At 34.6% G+C, this 24,271-nt stretch overlaps 1 protein-coding gene across 1 annotated transcript in view; it reads left to right on the top strand.

Annotated features, from left to right (window-relative positions):
* Positions 1-24,271, top strand: part of LOC149417041 (protein turtle homolog A-like) — a 1,249,058-nt gene that overhangs the window by 767,590 nt on the left and 457,197 nt on the right. The window contains exon 8 of the mRNA XM_089641374.1: positions 11,946-12,096. Within this exon, the coding sequence (XP_089497500.1) occupies positions 11,946-12,096 (151 nt within the window). The remainder of the gene's footprint in view (positions 1-11,945; positions 12,097-24,271) is intronic.

Raw genomic sequence — 24,271 nt, forward strand, 5'->3', positions numbered from 1 at the left:
CATTTAAATTTTATATTTATTCCGAGAAGTAGAAACCATCTGGCTAAATAAATCCGCAATTTTCATGCGATGAGCTTTTATTTATTTTTGTTTTGTTGGTTTGCCCCTTCCAGCTAAATTCAATTAGTATCCTCGGTATATTCGTGTAAATAGATACTTGATATGTGAAATGTGTGGGTTGATAGTAGAGATCAACAAGGTTTTGTAAGCATCCTATTTCACCCTTACCTAGGTATTATGTTTCTTCATGTCTGCTTTAAATTTGTTTTTCCTCTTATTTTTTTTATCTCGTTTATTTACCTAATTATTTGTACACGTGTACATTAATGATCTACGAGTTTTTATATCACATTATTGATAACACGATTCCTACAACCTTTATAAAAAATTGTTTGGGAACCTATCGAGGTTGCTGTGTGGAGAGTCGTTAAGGAAAAGGAGGAGTGGAAGTTCTGGGAAGGAAAAAATGTGTCAGTGTGTTCAGGAGTGACAGATGCGTAAATCCCCCCCTCCCCCCAAGAGTGGTGCAAGCCCATGGATTAAGAAAATCCGGCTGAAGAGGTCAAAAGATCTTTCTCAACCAGCCTCTCCAAATCCAGTATGCCAAGCAGAAGTAGGGTGGACATATCCGTCGTCGAGACCTTCTGCCCTGGTAATGGACACTGATTACAAAATTAAAATGCTAGCTGTCCGAAAAACTTTCATATGAAGAGGAAGCGCAACACGGCATAATAACCCAAAAATTAACCACGCTTAAACAAGCTGTGAAAATCTCACATCGTGTGTTTACATTTTATACCTAAAAAATATTTATGTTTTCACGTTTCATGGAGAAAAGTGAATATTTCGAATGTATTAAGAATCTCTTCAAATTATTGGTAATTCAGATTATTTTATTTTATTTATTACAAGATAATACATTACAAAATAATAACAAAGTAATAATGTATTATTCCCAATGAGTTTATAAAACTCATTTCGGGAAAGACAACATAAGAAAGGACAAGGCAAATAAATAAAATACATTAAAATAAATAAACGCAGATGTTATTATGGAGTTGCAGAGAAAGATTGTGTTAGTTATTTATGAAACTGCTAAGGAAATAGCTTTTGTCAATGTTTTTTTGTTCGTTGCCGGAAGTTTTAAATTACTACGTAATGCGTTATATTGTTTATGTGCAATGTATTGTAAGGAGTTAATTCCAAATTTGGTCGTGTAAGTAGATGACGATAAATGTATTTGATTTTGTGATCGTGTTTTGTGCTGGCGTATGTCAGAATTGAAGACTGGTTTAGTGTTGGTGTGTGAGGAGTGTTGAATTATTTGTAGAATGGCAGTTGTGATGTTATACTTTGGCAGGACTGTAAAAGGAAGTATTTGTGGCTGTGAGTATATATCTTTGACATGTGTATTCCATGGCAGATTATATATATTACGTACGGCTCTATTTTGAATTACTTGTATTTCGGAACTTTTTTATATGTGGGATTGTAGGCCTAACAAATGAATCAACAGGTTTTCTGATAAACCTTTAGTAATATGATATATTATCATGATGTCGGAATAGGTATTCGTGAAAATCCGAATAGTTTTGCATTACAACGAAAGTTCTTTTTATCATCGTGATATATTTTTAAGACAAATCGATAAAACATTCTTAAATTGATGTTTTATTAAAAAGACCTGGTGATTTATCGTGAAGTCCAAAATTGGTACCTCTCCATGTAGTAAAGTAAAAATATTATTTCCAAAATTAGGAATCAGATTATCTAATTATTGAAGACATAACATAATATTAGCGATTCCTAAACGAAAATCTGAAACAGAAAAATCAGAAAAGGATACGGTCTCATCTAGGACTCAAACCCAGGACCTTTGCCTTGCCGGGGCACCGCTTTACCACTGAGCTAATGGGACCCTATCTCCTTCGGTCATATTTAACTGTATCATACTTCGAATTAGAACTACCTACATTTTCTTCATTTTTCTCACCGCAAATTTTTATTGGCAACTATCTTTAGTAACCCAAATTAAATGCAATCTAGACAGCGTCTTTTAGATATTTTTTTTCTGACTGTATCCTTTTTGTAATTACTATTCTGTACTGTTTTATAATTTTTCTGTTTCAGATTTTCGTTTAGGAATTACTAATATTGACTTAAATAATTAAATATTACAATTTGAGGTTTTACTCACTAAGTTATTCCAAAAAATAAATAATCAGATTACCTTTGAGTTATCAAAAAATTTCCGTGGTGTGTTTCAAATGGAGGCATTTCGCCATTTTATTTTTATATCAGCCTTATCTGAAGCATGTATAAATAAGCTGAAGTACTTCCTCACTAAATCCTCAGTCGGGCGATAACCAGCCGCTATAAACCTTGGCCGTCGTAAAGTGAGTCGCCGTTTCCTTGTCAGCTGAAACTATAATAGTGGCGAGAACCTTCATAATAATGTTAGTATTTACTGATTGTTTCCAGAAACCGTTGTTATTTTTAACTCCCACCCTACCGCAGAGACATCTTAACAAATTAAAAGCTATTTCAAATTATGTATGGAAATAAAACCGTTAACATTAAGAAAACTATATGAATAAAATTCATGTCTCCTTATATACAAAATAAATAATAAACTCATACACACAAATCAGAATTCATTAAAACGTCTCAAGAACACGCACACTTTACACGGCAACACGATACAATACATTTAAACACCATACATACTCACTATAACAAGCAATCCATTGGTTACGAGGGGACAATATATATAATTGCCTTCCAGACAACATAAAAAATAAAAAATGAGTAGGTTTATTAAAAAAAAATTATCCATGTTCATGCTCAATCAGTGAAAGCTATTAATATTGTTATGGTATGTATTTGTGTATAATGTAATTGAAAAATGTATTCATTTTAGTTATTTCTGGTAAAATAAGTGAAAATGTAATTTTCTTTTGTCTTGAATAAAAACTTTTATTGCACAAATTACACAGGACCAGTAAAATACTCCTGGTCATCTTTGCAGGACATTTTTAGAATACGTCGTAAAATCTATGCGAATAAGATTTCTTCATGATTTTCCTTATCGCTTTTGTAATGTATTACTTTTTATAGAGTTTCTGCAGAAGAATAAATACAAAATTCAGGATACATAGTATTTAACTCTTTTAAAAACCACAGTAACATTATGACATAAAACTCAAATAAAAATAAACTGAAGATTGTCTACCGGTTTCGGTACCTCCGTACCACCATCAGGACTGTTATAAAAATTATGCTATTACATACAGAAGTATTTTCATATCATCACATTGTACCTAATGTGTAAAATGTTTTTTTTTTAAATAATTGTTGTAAGTTAAGGTAAAATAAATAAGCATATAGTAATTTTATTAAAAATTTTACCTGTAGAGTGGAGATGATTAAATAAGAACGAATTTATTAATTACTAATACTTTACGAATTATGAAGCGCCTTCCATAATGATAATTGCCGTTTTTCACTGTCACTGTTAATATTTAACTTGTTTCAATCACAAACTTTAAAAAAAAACTTTATCATTATCAGGGTGAGAAGGGGCACTGTAGGAAGGGATTTATGAAGAGGAGACAATACCTGAAAATTAAGTCGGAATCTTAACGACGTAAGTGAAAAAGATATGCACGCAATTTGGTAGGCGGGAATGGGTACCGCCGCCCTGGGAACCATTTATTGGATGACCAACACCTCTGCCACAGGTCACCCCAAGTGGTTCGCTACGTTTGGTGACTTAGCAGGGGTGCCCGGGTTCATGGGTTAGGGTTTGCCCGGGTCTTGGTGGCGGGTGCGTCGGCCCACCTTCTGCGTGGCGGGCCGGTTGGGAGATGCTGGTTGAGGGAGACCCTTTACAACCGGTTACCGCTGTCCGGGCCGCTCGATAGTACAGGGGCCCGACCCTCAGGCTCACGACTAAGGGTGGGCTGCCCCATCAGCGAGTGAAAAAACCCCGCCACTGCTGTTGTGCCGGTTCGTGACCGGAGGGGACCCAGCAGCAGCGTTTGGGGCGCATTGGATGCCCTCTCCAGCCGGACTCTCCCAGCCTATCGCCTAGCACCGCAGTGGGTGGGCTGGAACCAAACGCTCATCACTCCTGGACAGCCTGAACCCCAGATTCCTACCCACCCCTCATACCTTTCCTTTCCAGACCTTTCCTTTCACCTCCTACCCTTACAAAAAAAAAAAAAAATTAAATTCATGAACATACAACACAACAATTTTAACATCATTACAGCGGCGAGTAGCAGGCGTCCCCGGTGCGGGCCAAAACTGTTGGTAAATTTTGCCAACATTCGCGGCCTGCACACAAATTTAAATTCCGTCCATCACCATCTTTTGTCCCAACGTCCCAACCTTCTTTTCCTATCCGAAACTCAGATAGCCGAGCCGCCAGACTCCTCCTATCTGGACTGCCCGGGCTTTACCCTCGCAAGCAAATTCCGACTGAAAGGAGGAGTCTGCCTCTATAGTCGAGCTGACGTCAACTGTGTGCGACTATTGAGTCTGGAAAACTCCAGATTCGACGTAATGTGGGTGCGCGTCAATCTTGCCAGTACGGCAAGATTCTACGCATGTCTATACCGCTCACCGAACCATAGCGAATCAGACACTTCCGAGCTCTTCAAACATTTGAGCGATACTATTGATGATCTCTTGCCCCGCTACCCTTCGGCCGAGTTTGTTGTTCTGGGGGACTTCAACGTTCATAACGAACCATGGTTGAAGTTCTCAGGCCCAACGGACTCGGCTGGCCGACAGGCGGAATCCTTTGCCATTTGCTACGGATTAGAGCAATTGGTTCAGGAGCCTACAAGGGTTCCTGATGTGCAGACTCACCGCTCCAATCTGTTAGACCTATTCTTAACTACTGTGCCACACGGTTATAAGATTGACGTCACAGCGCCTCTGGGATCATCTGACCACTGCCTAGTGACGACATCAATCCCCGTTAGCCTCAGACCAACCAATGAGAGGCTGAGGAGAAAAGTGTGGCACTATAGGTCAGCAGATTGGTTCGGTATGCGGGCCCATTTCAATGCTTTTCCGTGGTCAGCTGTTTGTTTTCGGACTTCGGACCCTTCAAGATGTGCCCAGGAGATTGGTGAAGTCATCAAATCGGCGATGGATGGCTTCATACAATCGACTACTAAAGAAACTGGTGTGGGCTCAAAGCCGTGGTTCAGTCGACAATGCTCCGAAGCAGTTCGACGAAAAAACGCGGCTTACCGAGCCTACAATACATCTCGAACGCCCGAAAGCAGATCAGCATACAACAAATCGGCAAAGGAATGCAAGAGAATCATCAATAGGTCAAAATTCGAACACGACCTGCAGATCAGCAAAAAGCTGGCTGCCTGCCCGCATGGCAGCAGAGCATTCTGGTCGCTTGCGGGCTCAATAGGTCGAAATTTTTGCAAACCCAGTTTGCCACCTCTTACCAGACCTGACGGCTCACTAGCAAACACCGCCACCGAAAAGGCAAACCTTTTAGGGATAATATTTGCGGAAAACTCGACCCTCGATGACGGGGGTGCTGTTCCGCCGTCGGTTCCTCACTGCGGCTTCTATATGAAAAAGCTGAGGATCCGGCATCGGGATGTACTCCACGTCATACGGGGGCTCAATGTTAACAAAGCTAGTGGACCTGATGGAATACCTGCCCTGGTATTGCAGAGGTGTGCTGCAGAAATAGTTCCAGTTTTGACAAAGCTCTTCAAAATGTCCCTGAAGTGTGGCACTGTGCCCTCTGGTTGGAAAAAAGCGGTCATTCACCCTATTCCCAAGAAAGGTGACCGCTCCAACCCGGCCAACTACCGCCCCATAGCGATCACATCAGTTCTGTCCAAAGTGATGGAACGTGTGATCAACGACAAACTGCTCACACACCTCGAGAAGAACAAAATTATCAACGACCGTCAATACGGATTCCGGCGGAACCGCTCGTGCGGTGATCTTCTCGCGTATGTGACGCATGTTTGGGGGCGGTGCCTGGAACGTCACGGTGAGACCCAAACGGTCGCACTAGACATATCCAAGGCCTTTGACCGGGTCTGGCACCGAGGACTTGTCAACAAATTGCATTCTTACGGACTTCCCGCATCCCTGTGTACGTGGATTGCTGACTTTTTAAGAGATAGGTCGATTCAGGCGGTTGCTGACGGTTTCACCTCTTCCTCGCACTCCATAAATGCTGGCGTCCCACAGGGATCGGTTCTGTCTCCGACTTTGTTTTTGTTGCACATCAATGACCTTTTGACATGTGCACCGATTCATTGTTACGCGGATGACAGTACAGTTCATGATAGCTTTTTGTTTGACAAGCCCCCAAAGGGCACACAAACTCCAACGGCTCGGAGGGCTTTGAAGCAGAGAATGGACGGTTATCTCGAGAGTATTTCCTCCTGGGGTAAAAATAATCTCGTCGAATTTAATGTTTCAAAGACCCAATCCTGTCTGATTACGTCTAAAAGGGATCCAAATGATAATCTAGTCTCCTTCAACGGAAGCAATCTTCCGAACAGGCCTTCCATTGGCATGCTTGGTGTAACTATAAGTGACCAGCTCAGGTACGGGGGCTCCATCGAAGCCAGAGTAAAGTTGGCCTCTCAGAAGCTGGGCGTACTGTACAGGGCCCGCAGATACTTTAATAGTACACAACTGCTCACCCTGTACAAATCGCAAGTGCGCCCTACTGTCGAATTTGGCAGCCATCTCTGGTCTGGAGCCCCAAAATACCTGAAAAAAACCCTTGACTCTGTGCAGAAACGGGCGGTCCGTTTGATAGATTCCCCAATCTTAACAAACGGACTGCAATCTTTAGAGCACAGGCGTCGGGTAGGTATGCTGTCCTTGTTCTATCGGTATTACAATGGAAGATGCTCTGAGGAACTAGCGTCATTGATCCCTTTGGCACCGGTGCGTAGTCGGGATACACGCCAAACGCGCGCCCAACATTTGTACACAGTTGACACTTGTCACATGAGAACGGGTCGCTTCTACGATTCGTTCTTAAGTTCAACAGCTCGGCTGTGGAACGAACTGCCGGCCTCTGTGTTTCCTCCCTCCTACAACATGGGACTCTTCAAGACCCATGTTCACTCCTTCCTCTCCACAAAAAGACCCTCCACACAGCATCCCCAAAGATGACATAGGCCCTGAGGGAAATTATTTTCTTCAGGGCCTCCTGTGTGGAGTAAATATAAAAAAAAAAAAAAAAAAAAAAAAAAAATGCGACGCGCGGTCCTGGTGCATTGAACAGACCTGCGGTTGAATTTTCTCTAGCAAATCTCTAAAAAAAAGTAGGAATCTTAATAACATTAGTGAGAAGTCATGTAAAACAATATTCGGCGAGCGGCCCGGCGTAATGGTCGGACCTACGGTCGAATTTGCTCTAGCAGGCATATAAAATTGATCTTTCCGTGGGGTTTATGTGAATTATTTCTGATGGACGTATAACTAAGATGTTACTAGAGGAATTCCTCGGGAAATCACTAATTCATCATTTAAAAAAATAAAATCTGATGCTAACAAACCGTTTTATAAAAATTTTTAACCGTTTTACATAAAATATTTTAATGGTATGGTTCACGTTATTAGAGTCATGTATCGCCTTAAAGTAGGTCTTAAAAAGCGGTCTGAATAAAATGAGGGAAGAAATGCCAATTTCAAAAGCTCGTTCTGCATAATATTCCGTTTTACTAAACAGAGGTTCAAGAAACTAACACTCATGCAGCTGAAATCTAAATCTAATCTAAAAAAATCCAAACTACCATACTTAGAATTTGCCACATTTTCAGTAAAAATATTTTGCTGCAAAACTGTTTTACACTTTCGGAATCAGCCACCTAGGCACTTTCGAAGTTAGTCCACCTAGTCCACCTAGGCACTCCAAAAGCTTTATTTTATTTCTCTTCTATTTTTTTCCTATAAGCTTAATTCAATTTCATTACAGATTTCAGCATATTTAACGAGGGCACACAGAGAGAGAGAACTGAAAGGAACGGAAGTGCTGGAAAACCTATGAGCAGTGCAAGGTGCACCGTTGCACCCCCAAACTGGGTGTAGAATTGCACCGGGTGCATAATTGTACCCACATTATTTTGAGATCTTTCCATTAGTGCCGTAACAATGGCCAGCGCGGACCGGTAGATTCACCAGCGTCTAATTGAAATTCCGGTGCATTTGCAATTAAAGCATTCAGGTGGTTTTTCGTGGGAGCGAACTCAAAATTATGCAAAATGATTAATATTTATTCTGTTAACTCAGTTAAGCTACTAGAAGCCGCATAGTATATTATAAAGAATTCGCAAATCGTGTTGAGTGGGATGATTTGTGTTGGAAGTTCAGGAAATACCAAAATATTCTTTTCTTCACAATTCAATTTCTACAAGTTCCTTTATTTAAAAAAATAATTATCCTTTAATTTTTATTAAAATTAGTCTTAAAATTTATAATAATACTAAAAATATTTTAAAATGAGATTAAATGTTGTAGTACATTTAAACCTTAATCCAGAGACTATTATAATATCAATACAGCCCTGGTGAAAAACTACCTTTCGAATTTCGTCTGCAGATGTGTCTGCAGACTATATCTGAACAGCAAGGTTCTTTACTACCATCCTCTTCCTCTCCTCTCCTCTATTTTCCTCCTCCCTAGTACTTTCATCCATACAGCATAGTCAGATAATTGACGTAATTGAGGATGCCATACTTATATATTTTTTTTAAAAGACAAACATTCCCGGGTTACGAATAACCTGACAATATTTGAAAATCTCCTACTACCACCACAGTAAGCTGAAAATGTTGCTTGTGTTGTGATGGAGGACTTAGCCAGCCGAGGAATTAAACACACTACGCCTGAGTGGGACCTAAGCGCGATGTCAACTCGGCCATTGACCGGTCATTGTCCGCTATCATTTGTGTCGTGTACTCTATTTTCACAAAAGAAAAACATTAAAAAAAAAAAAACAAAAACATCTTTCCTAAATTTTTGTATTTATTTCGAAATGTTTATACATATGAATACTTGTATCATTTTTTTAATGATATTCCGTTTATTAATAGTTACAATCAAATCGGTAACAAATCCTCCACTGTCGGGGCACTGGCAGCCTCCGTTGTCGAGGGGTAAGGCTCTTGACTAGCAATCCGAAGGTCGAGGGTTCAAATCCTGGCATGCGCAAGTAAATTATATTTGACAAATTTGTGTTATTTCACAATACATATATATATTAAAATAATATATAGTATACTTGCGACACATTCCAGAGTGGAAGATGCTCTCAGTATCGCCCTGGTGAAATACCACCATTCAGAATTGAAATCTTACTTGAAATGGCCGTGTTTGGGGACCAAATCTGAATATCCAATTTTCTTCCACCTTCTTCTCCCCCATCTTCTTCCCCTTACAACTACCTTCAGCCTCACAACATATCCCAATTGAAGACGCCGTAGTCTCATTGGCTTCAGACGGTTAAGAGCACTTGGGACTCTTGTGCGGTCTTACATAAAAAAATACTCAAAATAGTTTTTAAAAAAACTGCATTATTTATCAAGAATATTAAAAAAGATCATTTATATTAACCACAAGGCTTGATCAATATTATTATTTGTGATTGATATCATATTTTCCAGATTCAATGCGTTCCGTACTGTCCCGCATAATTTAATAATCCATTTTGTCGAGTGCCCTGCTCCGTATGCGTTAGTTCATAATTAAATTATGCATTTAACCTACCCGTAAAATGATTTATCTTTAATTAATTGAATACTGGATTAGATATTTTCGTAATATGTATTAATTATTGTTGATAAATTTTCCATTCTGCACTGTTGCTTCGCAGTAAACAGAATTATTAGTCGGTTCATTAATTTGATAAACGGAATTAACAAATTTATTTAATGTACGGTTTTACTTTCAGGTTTAGACCGTATCTTGGATTCTTGAAACAGTAGTAATTCAGTTTATTTTTTTTATTTTCTTTATCAATAAAAATCTTCTAAGTTTAAATTTAAGTTAAATACTTAATTAAACTTCCGATTTTATGTCCGGGTTAAATCTTCCCCATAGGAAAAACTAAACCCTTCCTCACACTTTTCCAAAAATTATCATCTAGTCAATCAACATTACGCAAGTGCATTATATAAGCAAAATAAATTCAAAACAATACAAGAACAACACGTCAACTCACCAGAGATCAAATGGGAAAATAATTCACCGACTCCAGATATTTTCATATCAGAGGGTTCGGCTCGGTAGAACTCCTAACAGGGCCTATAAATCCTACTGATCCCTCAACATAAATATTTAAAAAATCTTTCATTATCCTACATGTATTCAAAATGACCGACTTTTGCATCTTTATATGTATATTTTTTTATGGATCTAATACGCCTAAATTTTTAATGAGAGAGCTAGGTATAATGCCAGTAGCCGAAATAACAAATGGTTATATTTTTATAGTCTGAGAATGCCAAATTATTTTATATTCTATTGGTTAGTTTTATTACTTAAAATAATTTTCTAAATTTAGATTTTTTGGGTCTCCCAAAATAGCTCCAAATCTATGAACGTGATGTGTGATGTTACGAACCTCCGGTCTCAAAAGCCAATTTTTTTTGTAACCGACGACTTTTTTGCATTGGGAGTCAAGACGTTTGTTATTCTTAAGATTACCGGCTTTTAACATTGAAGAACACTAGGTAAAATTTTAATAATACATCCATGGCCGCACCTGATAAACAATTTAACGGCGTTTAAAGCGTGCATTACTACGAAAGAAATGGTGTGACTGTAGACCTTGTAGACCATAAATATATCACTTACATAGACTGGTAGTGATGTCAGAACGTGTCGTGTTAATAAGCAGGAATAGATATTTTTAAAGACATAATATTTTTCACCAGAGTTACATATTCATAAAGGTAGTAAAAGGTTAGATAAAGAAAAATAATATTCGTAGTCGTCACCAGGACTGATTCAAGATACCACACGGCAGAACTGATGTTTGAGCATAGCATAGCACGAATACTATTATGCTATTTAGATGGTCCATATACTTATAATTAATTTTTGTTTCATTCTTGCCAAATTCTGCGGCAAGTGTAAGCTTTTCCACAGTCTGTAAATATTTTAGTAAAATTATTAAGCCTTGTGTAATCTATCTAGATAAGTAATGTAGACAGTAATAAAGCAAAAATATTCCTGTTTTATACATGTTTAAACACTTGCACACGGAGAAATCATACTGACATAAAATATTCCTGTTTTATACATGTTTAAACACTTGCACACCGAGAAAACATACTGATATAAAATATTCCTGTTTTATACATGTTTAAACACTTGCACACGGAGAAAACATGCTGATATAAAATATTCCTAATTTATAAAGAATCTCTTTATTACAAATTATTCGCATTACGAATAAAAAAGGACTGCGGGCATTTAAATAATAAATTGACAAGTTTTCTAATTTACTATCAGTAAAACACGAGTGTCGATGTAAGAACACGTGTTCATAAAAATTCAAATATTTTCGCATTTTGTCACTAAACATTATCAGGACAAACGAAGGTGCATGAACAAGTATTCCGATATATTATGAATGTACCAAAAGGGATGCTATCCCGTTTTCACCATGATTTTAATAAATCAGCAATATTTTTTATTTTCAATACGGCTTATGACAAGCGAGCGGCGTAATGATCATTCATTTAACTTTGTTTGCTTGAAATTAAATAAATGATTTCCTTATTTTCTTTCCGAAATTGCTGAAATAATTGTTCTTGTTAAAAATAATACATGTGTTCAAGTATACATATTCGACTATATTTTTTACTATAAAAACCCAATCACATATAAATTAATAGTTCCTTTAATTTTGACTGTTCATATTTCAGATTACTGAAGCCGCTAACGAAACAATGGTGGTCAGTTCGCTGTCCTTTGCACCAGCACCCGAGGACGATGGAACTCGTCTGCGCTGTCAAGCTGACAACCCCATGCTACCAGGCACGCCTCTGGATGACTCCTTTATCCTAAATGTCATATGTAAGTGCATAATTCATTAGTATGTGTTATTTTTTTATATTTAAAGATAAACTAATATTAAAATAAAAAGTTTTTAGGTAAAGCACGAAGAATAACAAATTATTACAAGCTAAAAAACCTGAAATACAGTTAATATCAATTTATGCGGGTTCAATTTATTTTTTCTCGGGGGATTTTTCAATGTTTCAGGTTAATGGCAATGCACTACGTCGTGTAATATTTTAAATTGAGCCACTATCAATAACAACCGTTACGTAGATGGCGATAAGGTTTAAATTCCCGCTTAACACCATCCGCCTGTTTTGATTTATGCAAGAAAAAAACATGGCCAAAAAGTGCCTTTTATTTTATTTTGTGGATGTTCAGGCATAAATGTTTAATTTGTTTTTCGATAATTTTATAAATAACTTAATTTTCCATATTATACAATAAAATCATAACCGAAAATGGGTTCGTAAGTAGGAGATTTTGAACATTAAAGCAGTTTTCATAGGTCTTTACACTATTTTTTTCTGGGCTTATAAAAAGACTTATCTAAAAAATACTCGATTATTTCAAAGGCCAAGATGTATTCTGCTCGCAGTATTTAATCGAAGCATCTGAAACATTTCTAGGCGACCAAATTTTCAAACCAAAAACACATGATTTTGAATTACTACTTATGGCATCGCCTTAATAATTATTGCTTGTGTTATCATTATTATGTTATATCAAGATATGTAAATACAATGAGACTAATTGTATGGTTGTGTTTAAGGCGATACTCATACGTTAGTGGCAATTAGGTTGAAATTCACGCTTAACACCAGCTGCCTGTTTTGATTTATGCAAAAAAACATCGCCATTAAGCATTTTTTATCTTATTTTATGAACAGTAAATAAGAAATGTTTGAAAAAATATGGATGACTTGTGCAATTTATGGTTTAAAGCAGTAACATGAATTTTCGTTTGTTAGCTCATACATACGGCATATGCATATGAATAAAAAAATTTGGCCATTTTAAAGAATTTAGTTTTATACGGACAAAACTAATTATTCATGTTTATGTACAGGGTGTTAAAGGATTTGACTTACATTAACCAGTGATGTTTGAAATCCGTTAATTTTTTAAGTGTTTTTGTTTTGTTCTGTAATTTTCCAAAACAAAACAAACAAAAAAATACTCATGTCTGACCCTAACAGCTCAGTACGTCGCTTAAAATCCTGTATGTATAGGCATACAAACAATTCATCTCATATTTTAAACTATAACTTGCAAAAAGTGTTTTTTCTTAAAATAGTGAAATTAGAACTATCTATAAATGAGCAGTTCATGGATGATTCTATGTTTAAAAATACCCTTCAAAGGATGCCTTCCATTGGCGGGGGTACGATCTGTATTTTGATTGAGTACGATTGACTCCATTGACGGAGCGGGTTGATCGTTTCATTGTGCGATTAACAACTGTTCGTTTAATTGTCCAATCGTTCAATCGCTTTATTTATCGGACCCTTCGAAAGTTTCATGACGAGATTTTGTCTTAGTTATCCTCTCAGCTCTCTAGCACATTGGCCGTTATATTTCTTGAAGACGCATCATAATATTTGCGATGGACGTGTATATTTACATTTATTTGTTAGTAAGTATTATGTTCTTCTTCATTACATTGATGAGTAAAACCTTCAAAAAGTTGAAGAAAAGTTGTTCAATAAAAATTGAATTTTTTTTATTTATTTAGAATTAACAGCACAAATGCCTTTTACAAACATGGTAGTAGGTACAATAAAAAAATAAAAATTACAAGATAATATAAGTAAATAAGACAAAAGAAACAAAAACGAAAACAAAAAACTGTTATGCAGTGACCACGTTAAAATATTTTTTTTTTTTTTTAGTATAAATACGTCGTCTCAATGTGGACTAACCACAGTTTGAAAATGGCCTTGTAAGCCGAAACAGCTGTCACAATAATAAAAAACTAAAACACTTGCAGAACTTAATAATAATATTATCAAATTTAATCTAAATTAAATTTATAAAAAAATTAAATGGAGTTCTACGAATTAAACACCAAAACAATAAATACGTTAAAATATGCCTTGCTATTTTTTTTAATTATATCAGCTTTATACTTCCAGTAGAGGCATTTCAAAACATCAGCTAATATAGCATAAGAGTCGTCTAATATATTTATAATAGAATTTTAGCCTGAAACCGTCTTACAACTGCAACAATAATATTATACTAGGGAACCTTGATATAATACAAGCCATTTAATAAATAAAGATTCGAAATTTAAAAATTGGAAATTCATGTCATACGGCATATATTCTGGTCTAGTAATGGGTAATTTCCATCACCTAAGAAATTCTAAAAATATAGTACTATAGGATTCATATGTCTTATAATGATTTATAAATGTGGAAATTCTAACTATACAATTGTAAATGTTCTCAAAAATGCCCTGGAAAGAATCTCAGACTTGTGATGTCCCGAAAGAAACCATTCATCTGTTCTGAATGCAATTACGAATGTTATCTAAATTGACCCTGGTAAAAAATTACATCTTTGCGATTCTTTCGAGGATAAAGAAACCATCCCGTTACTTCGAATGCAATCAACAATGTTCTCAAAATTTGTTTTGACAGCATCGCCATTCCATTGTAAGAATATTATGTACTAAATACACAATTTGGCTGTCCTGAAACGGGAATCCTTCATTTTGTTTTGTATTGTTTGTAATTTATATATATATATATATATATATATATATATATATATATATATATATATATATATATATATATATATATATATAAATAAGTAAATACCTCTGTAGTATGCCATCCCATGATGTGTATGATTCCACGAACAAAATGTGTTAATATCAGATTACCATGAAGATACGCCGGATACATTTTTTCGTATCCAAATGGTACTTTTATCTCTTGAGAAAGTGATTTAAAATTAATTGAAATTTAACTTTCGTTTTGCTTAAAAACGTTCTTATTTAACCAATAACACGTGATATAATCAGTCCCTTACTTTCAATACGTCATCGTATGAAGTTTCTGGCAAACAGCATTCAGAGGAATATCTAAATTTAAATTCGGTAAACGATTTATTTACTCAGATATAAGTCTAATACTTTGTTTGACATCTTCGTTAAAATCCAGCCTAATGTGCTGATGTTTGTTTTCCAAGCCAAAGTTTTCGAATAACGATGTTTTAATTGCGATGTTTGATTAATATTTGAAGATAAATTTTCCTCCTTCGAAATATCGACAAATCTCAGCGTTCGTGTTGTTGGATATTCTGGAATTCTAAATGCCGTTTCAAATAATGTTTCATTTGAGTTTTGGGGTGGGACAGTATCGATGAAACGTTTGGCAATTTATTTACAAAATAACTGCAATAATAAATAATTGAGTTTCGTTCTGCAGAAAACTCGAAAAGTAGTTGACCGAAATCGCGGGAAATTTCAAAGTTTCTTCTTATTAGTGCCAAGAGTGTTTATAGATCGGGTTGAATGGTAAAATCATTCAGGGACGCACGATGAATACTTAACGCAATATCTTTGCACCGGATGAATTAAGGAGTCGAATTAAGGTCGATGTAAAGTAATTTTGTTTAAAAGTAACATTGTGCTATACAGTAACATTGTGCTATACAGTAACATTGTGATATACAGTAACATTGTGCTATACAGTAACATGATGCTATACAAAAACATTGTGCTATACAGTAACATTGTGCTATACAGTAACATTGTGCTATACAGTAACATTGTGCTATAAAGTAACATTGTGCTATACAGTAACATTGTGCTATACAGTAACATTGTGCTATACTGTAACATTGTGCTATACAGTAACATTGTGCTATACAGTAACATTGTGCTATACAGTAACATTGTGCTATACAGTAACATTGTGCTATACAGTAACATTGTGCTATACAGTAACATTGTGCTATACAGTAACATTGTGCTATACAGTAACATTGTGCTATACAGTAACATTGTGCTATACAGTAACATTGTGCTATACAGTAACATTGTGCTATACAGTAACATTGTGCTATACAGTAACATTGTGCTATACAGTAGTGATTGGTGGAATTCTAAGACACCCGAGAAAGACATTAGCAATATCAAGGCTTTGCCCGGATTTTGTTTGTGCTACCACGCATAAGTCCACGCCATCCGGAGCTGGTGGAACTTAAAACAATACTATTTTTCCATATATTTTTTTTTATTTTTTTTTTTTAATTTATTGTTATTAAGTTTAATTTGTAGAACTCCATTTTATTTTTTTATTTTTTTATATATACAATAATATTATTATTGGGTTTATAAAAACAGTTTATTTTTAAACAAGTTCTGCTGTGTAATTATTATTACGCGTGACAGCTGTTTCGCCCTCTAAAGGCATTATCAAACTGTGGGTAGCCCACTTACAGACGATACATTTATATTATTTCTAGGTAGGTATTTTAATTTCAATTACTGATTTCTTAATTGATTTCTGTGTAAAAATGTTAGAAATTATTGATGGTTATTACCCTAGTAAAGTTTCCCCAATTAGTGTAATGTTTAAATTTGACTGAATGTCTTAATGTTAGTTATTCCCAAACGATGACTCATAAGGTTATTTTAATAGTATAATTAAGTACTTCAATGTGCACTCGTATTTGCACTAGGTTTGAAGATATCTAGTAGGGGTGAACGAATTATATTGGTTTGTTCATTAATTAGAATAGCTTTCGGATTATTAGAATTTTTGTTAATTTCTAACTGCTCTAAAAGATTCAGTTTACGGCCTTTATTTTGTACGTGCAACGGAGTTGGTTTATTATTATCATTAAGTGAGTGATTTTCATCTAGGAGATGTTTGGCAAATTGAGATTGTATTTTATTATTATTTTTAAAAGATCTTATATGTTCTTTGAACCTAGTGTTAAAGGACCGGCCCGTTTGTCCTTAATGAACTCCTTGAACTTAATTGTGAAAAACTCTTTATGTTCCATTTTATAATACCAAAACGACGGCACCCTTATTTCCCTTAAATATAAGGTTTCACAAAAATACTTGCAATCCTGTCTCATGCTCTAACTGTACAGAAATGAATATGGCGAATACAGTTAAATACTTAGGTATTATAATAGACGTTAGACAAAAGCTCGTTAATAAACTTAGGTATTTAACTTATATTTTTAAACATTTAAATAACAAAGTCGACATTAAAAGAATGAAATTAGTGTATCATGCTGTGGTGCAATCATCAGTATCTTATGGAATAATTGGTTGGGGGAGCGTGTATAATACGCATTTTAAGCCACTAGAAACAACGCAAAAAAAAATAAAGATATTTTTGAATAAAGATATGAACTACATTTTCCTGCAATTATTCCAAGAAGCTTAATTGTTTGGGATAAGAAAATTTACTGTTTACAATGTTTAAAATATATATTTGCTCGAAATACCCTTTTTACAAAAAATGAAAACCGATTTTGTAATAGTTTAAATAATGTTTTTAAAGTTCAACTGTTTAAAACCAGACTTGCGCAAAGATATGCGTATTTTATAACACCAAAAATGTAAAATGCTCTCTATAAGACTACAGAAATTGAATATAAAAATAAATCCTCCTACTAAAAATGTAAAAATGTTATTAAGTCTTGGATAAATACCATTGATACAAACATTTACTTGCTGTAACATCTGACCTGCTGTAACATCTGAACTGATGTATCTTAACATTTTTCTTTTCTTTTTTTTAATATTTTTCTAATCTTCTTAATGTATGTATATGAGTTAAATTTTTAACTTTAACAAATGGTTGGTTTTTTGGTTACTTTGTTAAATAAGTTTAACTTTACTTTTTAACTGTTTGATGAATCATATTGAGTCATGGATACCATTGATACAAACATTAACTTGCCGTAACATCCGACCTGCTGTAAAATCTGACCTGATGTAACTAAACATTTTAATGTTATTTTTTAATATTTTTCAATCATGTCTTTTTAATTGTAATTATGTAAACACTGATTTTTCATTTTTTCAATTTTATTTTCTATTCTTCTACAAAGAAAATGTATGTATGTGATTGAACATTTAACTAATAATAAACACAAGTATACCCACGAACTGGCGATGCCTATGTGGGATTTTTTGGTTAATCTGCTAAATGTATTATTCTTTACTTTTTAACTGCTTATATAAAAAAGAGTTTCCTTTATTGTAAAATTATACCTATGTATATACCAGAAAGACTATTAATTTAAAAAAAAATATGTATATATTTATAAATGAATTACCGCGTAATTTTCCGTTTTCAGTTGACACAATGATGCAATTTGACAAACTTTATTCGAATAATAGTAGACAATGCTGCAAACTGTATAAGTCATATAAAGTCTACCTTATTAATGCAGCTACATATTTTGACTTCACATGACTTATACGGTTCGCAGCATTGTCTTCTTGTTATTCTGATAAAGTAAACGAAAATACAACATGGTGTCATTACAATATATTATTTCACAATTTACTATTTTTTTAATATAAATGTGTATCTATAACGCCCGTAGGGCTTTTACAAACATGGGAGGTACATTCAAGGTTCATATCCATGAATTATGTTTGCATTGATGCAGTACGGAGAAGTTTTCTTTCGTAATTCTCTAAACAGCTATTGCTTATAACAATACCCTTTCATGTGTCTAACTAACCAGTACTGCGATTCATTTGGCCTTATTATTATTACCATCTGAAAGTTTTATTTACTTAATTAAGTAATCGAAGCTATTTAGTTTTTTTTTTAAATTTGATATTGACAAACCATTTTTTTCTTGTTAATAAATAAAAAAGTTAATTATCCCGTTACCTCTTCTTTTTTCTTTTTACTAATCTTTGTTTTGTTATTTGTTAATTTCAATATAACTCGCATTTTAATTTTATTTAAACAAAGTCTTTATTTCCATCATATTTAATCATTTAAATATAAGAAAAAGAAGATTCTATGATTATGAAGGTAATATAAAAATAGAACTAAAATATCTCTGTTTAATATATTTTTGAAAGGATGACACATGGAAAAGTCAGAGGAAATGTGAATAGTATTATTATAAGGAAAACAGATTTACAAATCCTGCGAGAAAATCATTTTACGAATGATTCTTTGAGGTTTTATTCAATTTTACAAATGATTCTTAAGACTGGTTGTTTCAGAAAATTTGAACAATTCTTCAAATTTTAAGGTTTATTTTCTAGTTCTGTTATTATTTTAGTTATGTCAAGTAACTGGCCTATCATGATATAAGATTAGAACTTGAATAGGACTTTCACAGAACTCACAAATGAACTTTGAAATTTGACGAATTATTGAAATTTTATCAAACAACCCATCCTTAGAGATTTTATTCAATTTAACGAATGATTCTTTGAGGTTTTATTCAATTCTACGAATGATTCTCTGAGGTTCTATTAAATTTTACTAATGATTATTGAGGTATTATTCAATTTATAAACACTGTTTTTATTTCCAGTTTACTGAAAGAACTTTGGAAGCTCATCCACGTCAATTTAATATTAAGTCTGAAGTAGAAGAAAGCTAACTAACTAACTAACTAACCATCACGCCGTTTCCCCGCAGGGGTAGGCAGAGAGGACGGACCGCCAAACAACTCGGTCTTGGCACACACTCCTTGCCTCATTCACATTCATACATCGTCTCATACACACTCTTCTATTGTTCTGACTCTTGACATGGCCCGACTCAAGTATCTGATTCACTTGGTCGTGCCATGTCTTCCTCGGGCGTCCCCGACTTCTGCTACCATTCACATTTGCATCGTATATTCTCCTTACACTCCTTTCTTCGCTCATTTGCTCTACATGCCCAAACCATCTAAGCGTCCCTTTCTTGATCTTACTCATTACGCTTACATCAGCCTCGCACTCTTTGCGGATATCCACATTCCTCACACGATCATACATGGTTTTACCACACATACGCCTCAGGGATCTCATTTCAACAGCATTCAATCTACTTTCATCCTTTCTTTGCCAGTTCCATGCCTCACTTCAATACATCAGGGTAGGTACCAGCACTCCATTGTGGACTGCTAACTTCGCTTCTTTGGACAATTTTTTGTTAGCGCCAACTGCGTTCAGTCCTCCATTAATGGACTTACCTGCATTTACTCTTCTTTCAATATCTCTGTCAGCCTTCCCATCTCTCGTAAACATGCTTCCTAAATACACAAATTCATCCACCTGCTCCAAGTATTCCTCATTCACAGCTATATTGCACACTGTTTTCGTACTTTCTCTTTCAAACACCATTACTTAAGACTTACTTACATTCATCATTAGCTCATTCTTCATGCATACTTCGTTCATCCTAGACACGAGAGACTGCAGATCATCCATACTATTAGCAATCAGCACCGCATCATCAGCATACAACAGGCAGCATACTTTCAGATTACTCAATAGAAGAAAGCGTTATTAACAAATCTTAATAAAATATGAAATAGAAAAAGACCCAGTAAATAAAAAGGTAGCGGTTCCAATGGACAATTGAACCCAGACTCTCTGTTTTACCGGGACAATACTCTAGGAATTGAACTGGGAGTGCGAAATAAAATGTAGATTCATTCTTGACTTTTGTTATGAAAAAACATTTGCTTGTGAAAAACGTTGATATCTTTTGTTAACAATGGTTTAAACAAATTTTTTTAAATATTTTTTTTTTATTTAAAATGATGCCACACAGCGAATTTGCAATAATTATTGATGAAAATAAATAATAATAATATTCAGATGATTTATATAGCGTATTTTTTGTGAAAAATCATCTCAAGATCTCTGTACAAATATCTAAAACTAAAAAAAAAGAAATCTAAAACAACTTATAATTTTAGGCCAAGACCGTGTTTTTTGTCAGTTTTTCCTTCGGGGAAAATGACGTGATGGTTAGTTATTTAATTTTAATTTGAGGCAAAAAGATTGCATCCACCAGCTCATCAGTCAATAAAAGTTAAAAACAACTTTGTAGAGTGCATCACCAATGATCATGATGCTGCTTACATATGTATATTTATTATTAAATGTGTGAATTGGTCGATAATAATCTGAATGTTGTGGGCTATGAAAAGTTTTGACTTACATAGCGTGATGGAAAGGTCGTAATAAGTTTTCAAAATGCAATAAATAGAAAGTGTTAAAATATACTCGGAATTAATTTTATTAATCTTTAGTACGCATGAAAATAAGATCTTCAACTTTATCTATTTACGCTCAAAACTTTCCGGAGAGATGGTTTTTGCTCTTAATTCTATTGATGTATACAATATGTTATTATGTGTTGTGATACCTAGTCTATTCCAAGCGCAACTGAGAAACATAATATTTTCTAGGTCCCCCACAAATATATCCATCACCCTAAGTTCTTCCTAATACGTATTTTCCCCGATCTCTTTTTTCTTTCTTATCCTAGTACCTTATCCTTATCCATCTTTTGAATTCCCTTTAGACTAAGGTACCGTATACTTTGTTTTCGACAGAAACTTTTTTAAACACATTCTCCGCGCTTTCTGAAGTAAAACGTTGGCACGATTTAAATTCGATGAATTCTAGAAAATATGCCGGTGGAATGGTGAGAGTTGGTTTCCATGGTTGTTGATATGATTTAATGTTTTAAGGGATGATTCTGGAAAAAGCTATTAAAAAATATATTTATGGAACTTGATAATTTTCTTTGTGAACTTAACAAAATCTCCAGTATCAATGCCTACATTTTTATGAGTTGATAAGTTGAGCCAAAAATAACTTCAAAAAATGCGTATCTATATTACTCGGATATATTGTTTTATTCGTATAAAGTCACAAACAAAAGAAATATATATAATTTAATTTAAAAAATTTCATAAGCTTTTTATATCTACCAACATTAATTCAAATGCGGAAATGAAATTCTAAAAATAATGCTTTCACGCACAAAGTTTCAGTAAACCCGTAGAATAACAATACTACATGGAAGTTATAAATATGGCGTGGATGTCGCTATTTTTTAAAGGGTTCTATTTAAACATTGTTTTTTGTGCTCTCTGGGTACCTATTGTCCTATGGTTATTGTATATAAGAAAGTTATCTGTGAAGTATTTGAGATGATATTTCAAAAAATCATTTTATCCCTAGTATGCAATACTTTTAACAGACAGTTTGAGCAAACTTGGAAAAATTGAAAATAATGTGAAACTGTTTAAATATCTTTAAAATAAAATGTTTCATGTCATTAGAATGCAAGTTTCCACATTTTTTTGGTAAAATTCTTTTTATACAGTATTTTTTTTTTATAAAATTTTTGTGATTTTCTCAACTGCCATACTAGGCTTATGCCTGTATTATAGTAGTCGTATATGATTTATGTAAGAACTAACAAAAAAATATTTTTTAGAATCAAATAATGAAACACATTTTTTACGCTTCACCCAACGTGAGACTAATGCAATTAATTTTAAAGGATTTTCGGTCTTTCCAAGAATATTTGAATAATTTCCTTTTTTCAATTTTGCTCTCTCTCATGCAGTTTTGTGAGAAGATGAAGATGATCACCTACTAAAAAAATAAATATACACTTTTGCCCGATAAATAGAGAAGTATGTACAGACAATCATACAATACATACTACTCATACAAAAGTTCTGCTGTCATTACAACCTGAAAAACTTAAGTGTACATGGTCAAGGTGTTCATGTGTACCTGTATCCTGTTGAATTTATGGTATTTGTGCGGATTTCACTTGTCCCATAAAGATTTACAACAAAGCTATACAATGTACTCGTACTTCTACTTGCCATTAGAGAGAATTTAACTTTTTGAAATATTAATCCAATAGACATTATTATATTAATGAAATAGACACCAAGTCTTAGATCATGAACCAAGATACATCAAACATCAATTGATTTTATTAATACCTATTAATGAGAATATTTGTTTTTGGTAAGATTCTGCTTATCTTATATTTTTAATGTAATATTGTGTTGTTGTTCTTATTTTAGTTTTAAACTACTTTTATGTTGTAAGCTGCGCTCGCTCTCAATACAGGAATTCTTAGTGTGACAGGCACAGCAAATCACAAATATAGAATAAAAAATAAAAATAAATTAGGCTTTTAAATAAATATTCGAATCAAGTATAAAAAGTAACACTTATTTTGGAAATTTTAAGGCAAAGGGACCCCGGAATGAAAAGAATAATCATGACTTAATTGATTACAGGTAAATCATTTTGAAAAGACCCTTTCATTTGTAGCGGTTTACTGGAAGATATAACAAAATACATTTTAAAAATAATATTGTCGATTTGTTTCACGCGTCTAAATTTAAACATAATTGATAAGCGTTGCTGCGCACCCAGCATCCTTGGCCAGGTGTTCTGAACTAGTTCGTCTTGTATAGGGCTTGCAGATTCTTTACTAGTGAACTTTAACCTTTACAAATTAGCCCAACAATTGAATTCGGAAGTCACCTCTGAGCTGGAGCCCTTGATTTGGTGCTAAGAAGAGCGGTACTTCTGATTGAGAATCCGTTATTCACAAACCGATTGTCATATCTAATGCATAGACGCAATTTAGGCATGCTGAGTCTCTTCTACAGGCATTTTGATAGAGCGTGGTCTAAGGAGCTAGCACCATTGATCCCCGGTGCACCGGCGCACGTGCGTTTAATTTGACTGACTTAAGCGGAACACCCGTTCACAGTTGATATTGGCTTCATGAAAACGGGTCGTTTTTTTGTAAATCGGCTCGTACACATGTGGAACAAGATATCGGCATATGTTTTTCTTCTTTTATATAATCCAGACTTCTTGAAGACCCGCATTTATATATCCCTTCCTACTGCCCCTACCTTCATCCACCTCACGACGCTGCTCAACCGGGTAGTGACACAGTTCCCCCATCCTTACACAGTACAGATAGGGGCGCTCTTCTGAGGTGTTACATAAAAACAAAAAAACCATAAAAGACACTTTCGGTGTTCACAAACACGTTAGAACGTGACACCTTTAAAACGATTTGCCTGTACCCGGGTAGTACAGAATAGCAGTGCACGCAAGGGTTGAGCAATCCACTCACATAACATCTGCATAGAATTATTAATTCAAGTACACGAACAATTC

This window comes from Hesperophylax consimilis, chromosome 16, assembly GCF_061612785.1.
Source record: "Hesperophylax consimilis isolate HC1 chromosome 16, BYU_Hcon_1.0, whole genome shotgun sequence".
Lineage (NCBI taxonomy): Eukaryota > Metazoa > Arthropoda > Insecta > Trichoptera > Limnephilidae > Hesperophylax > Hesperophylax consimilis.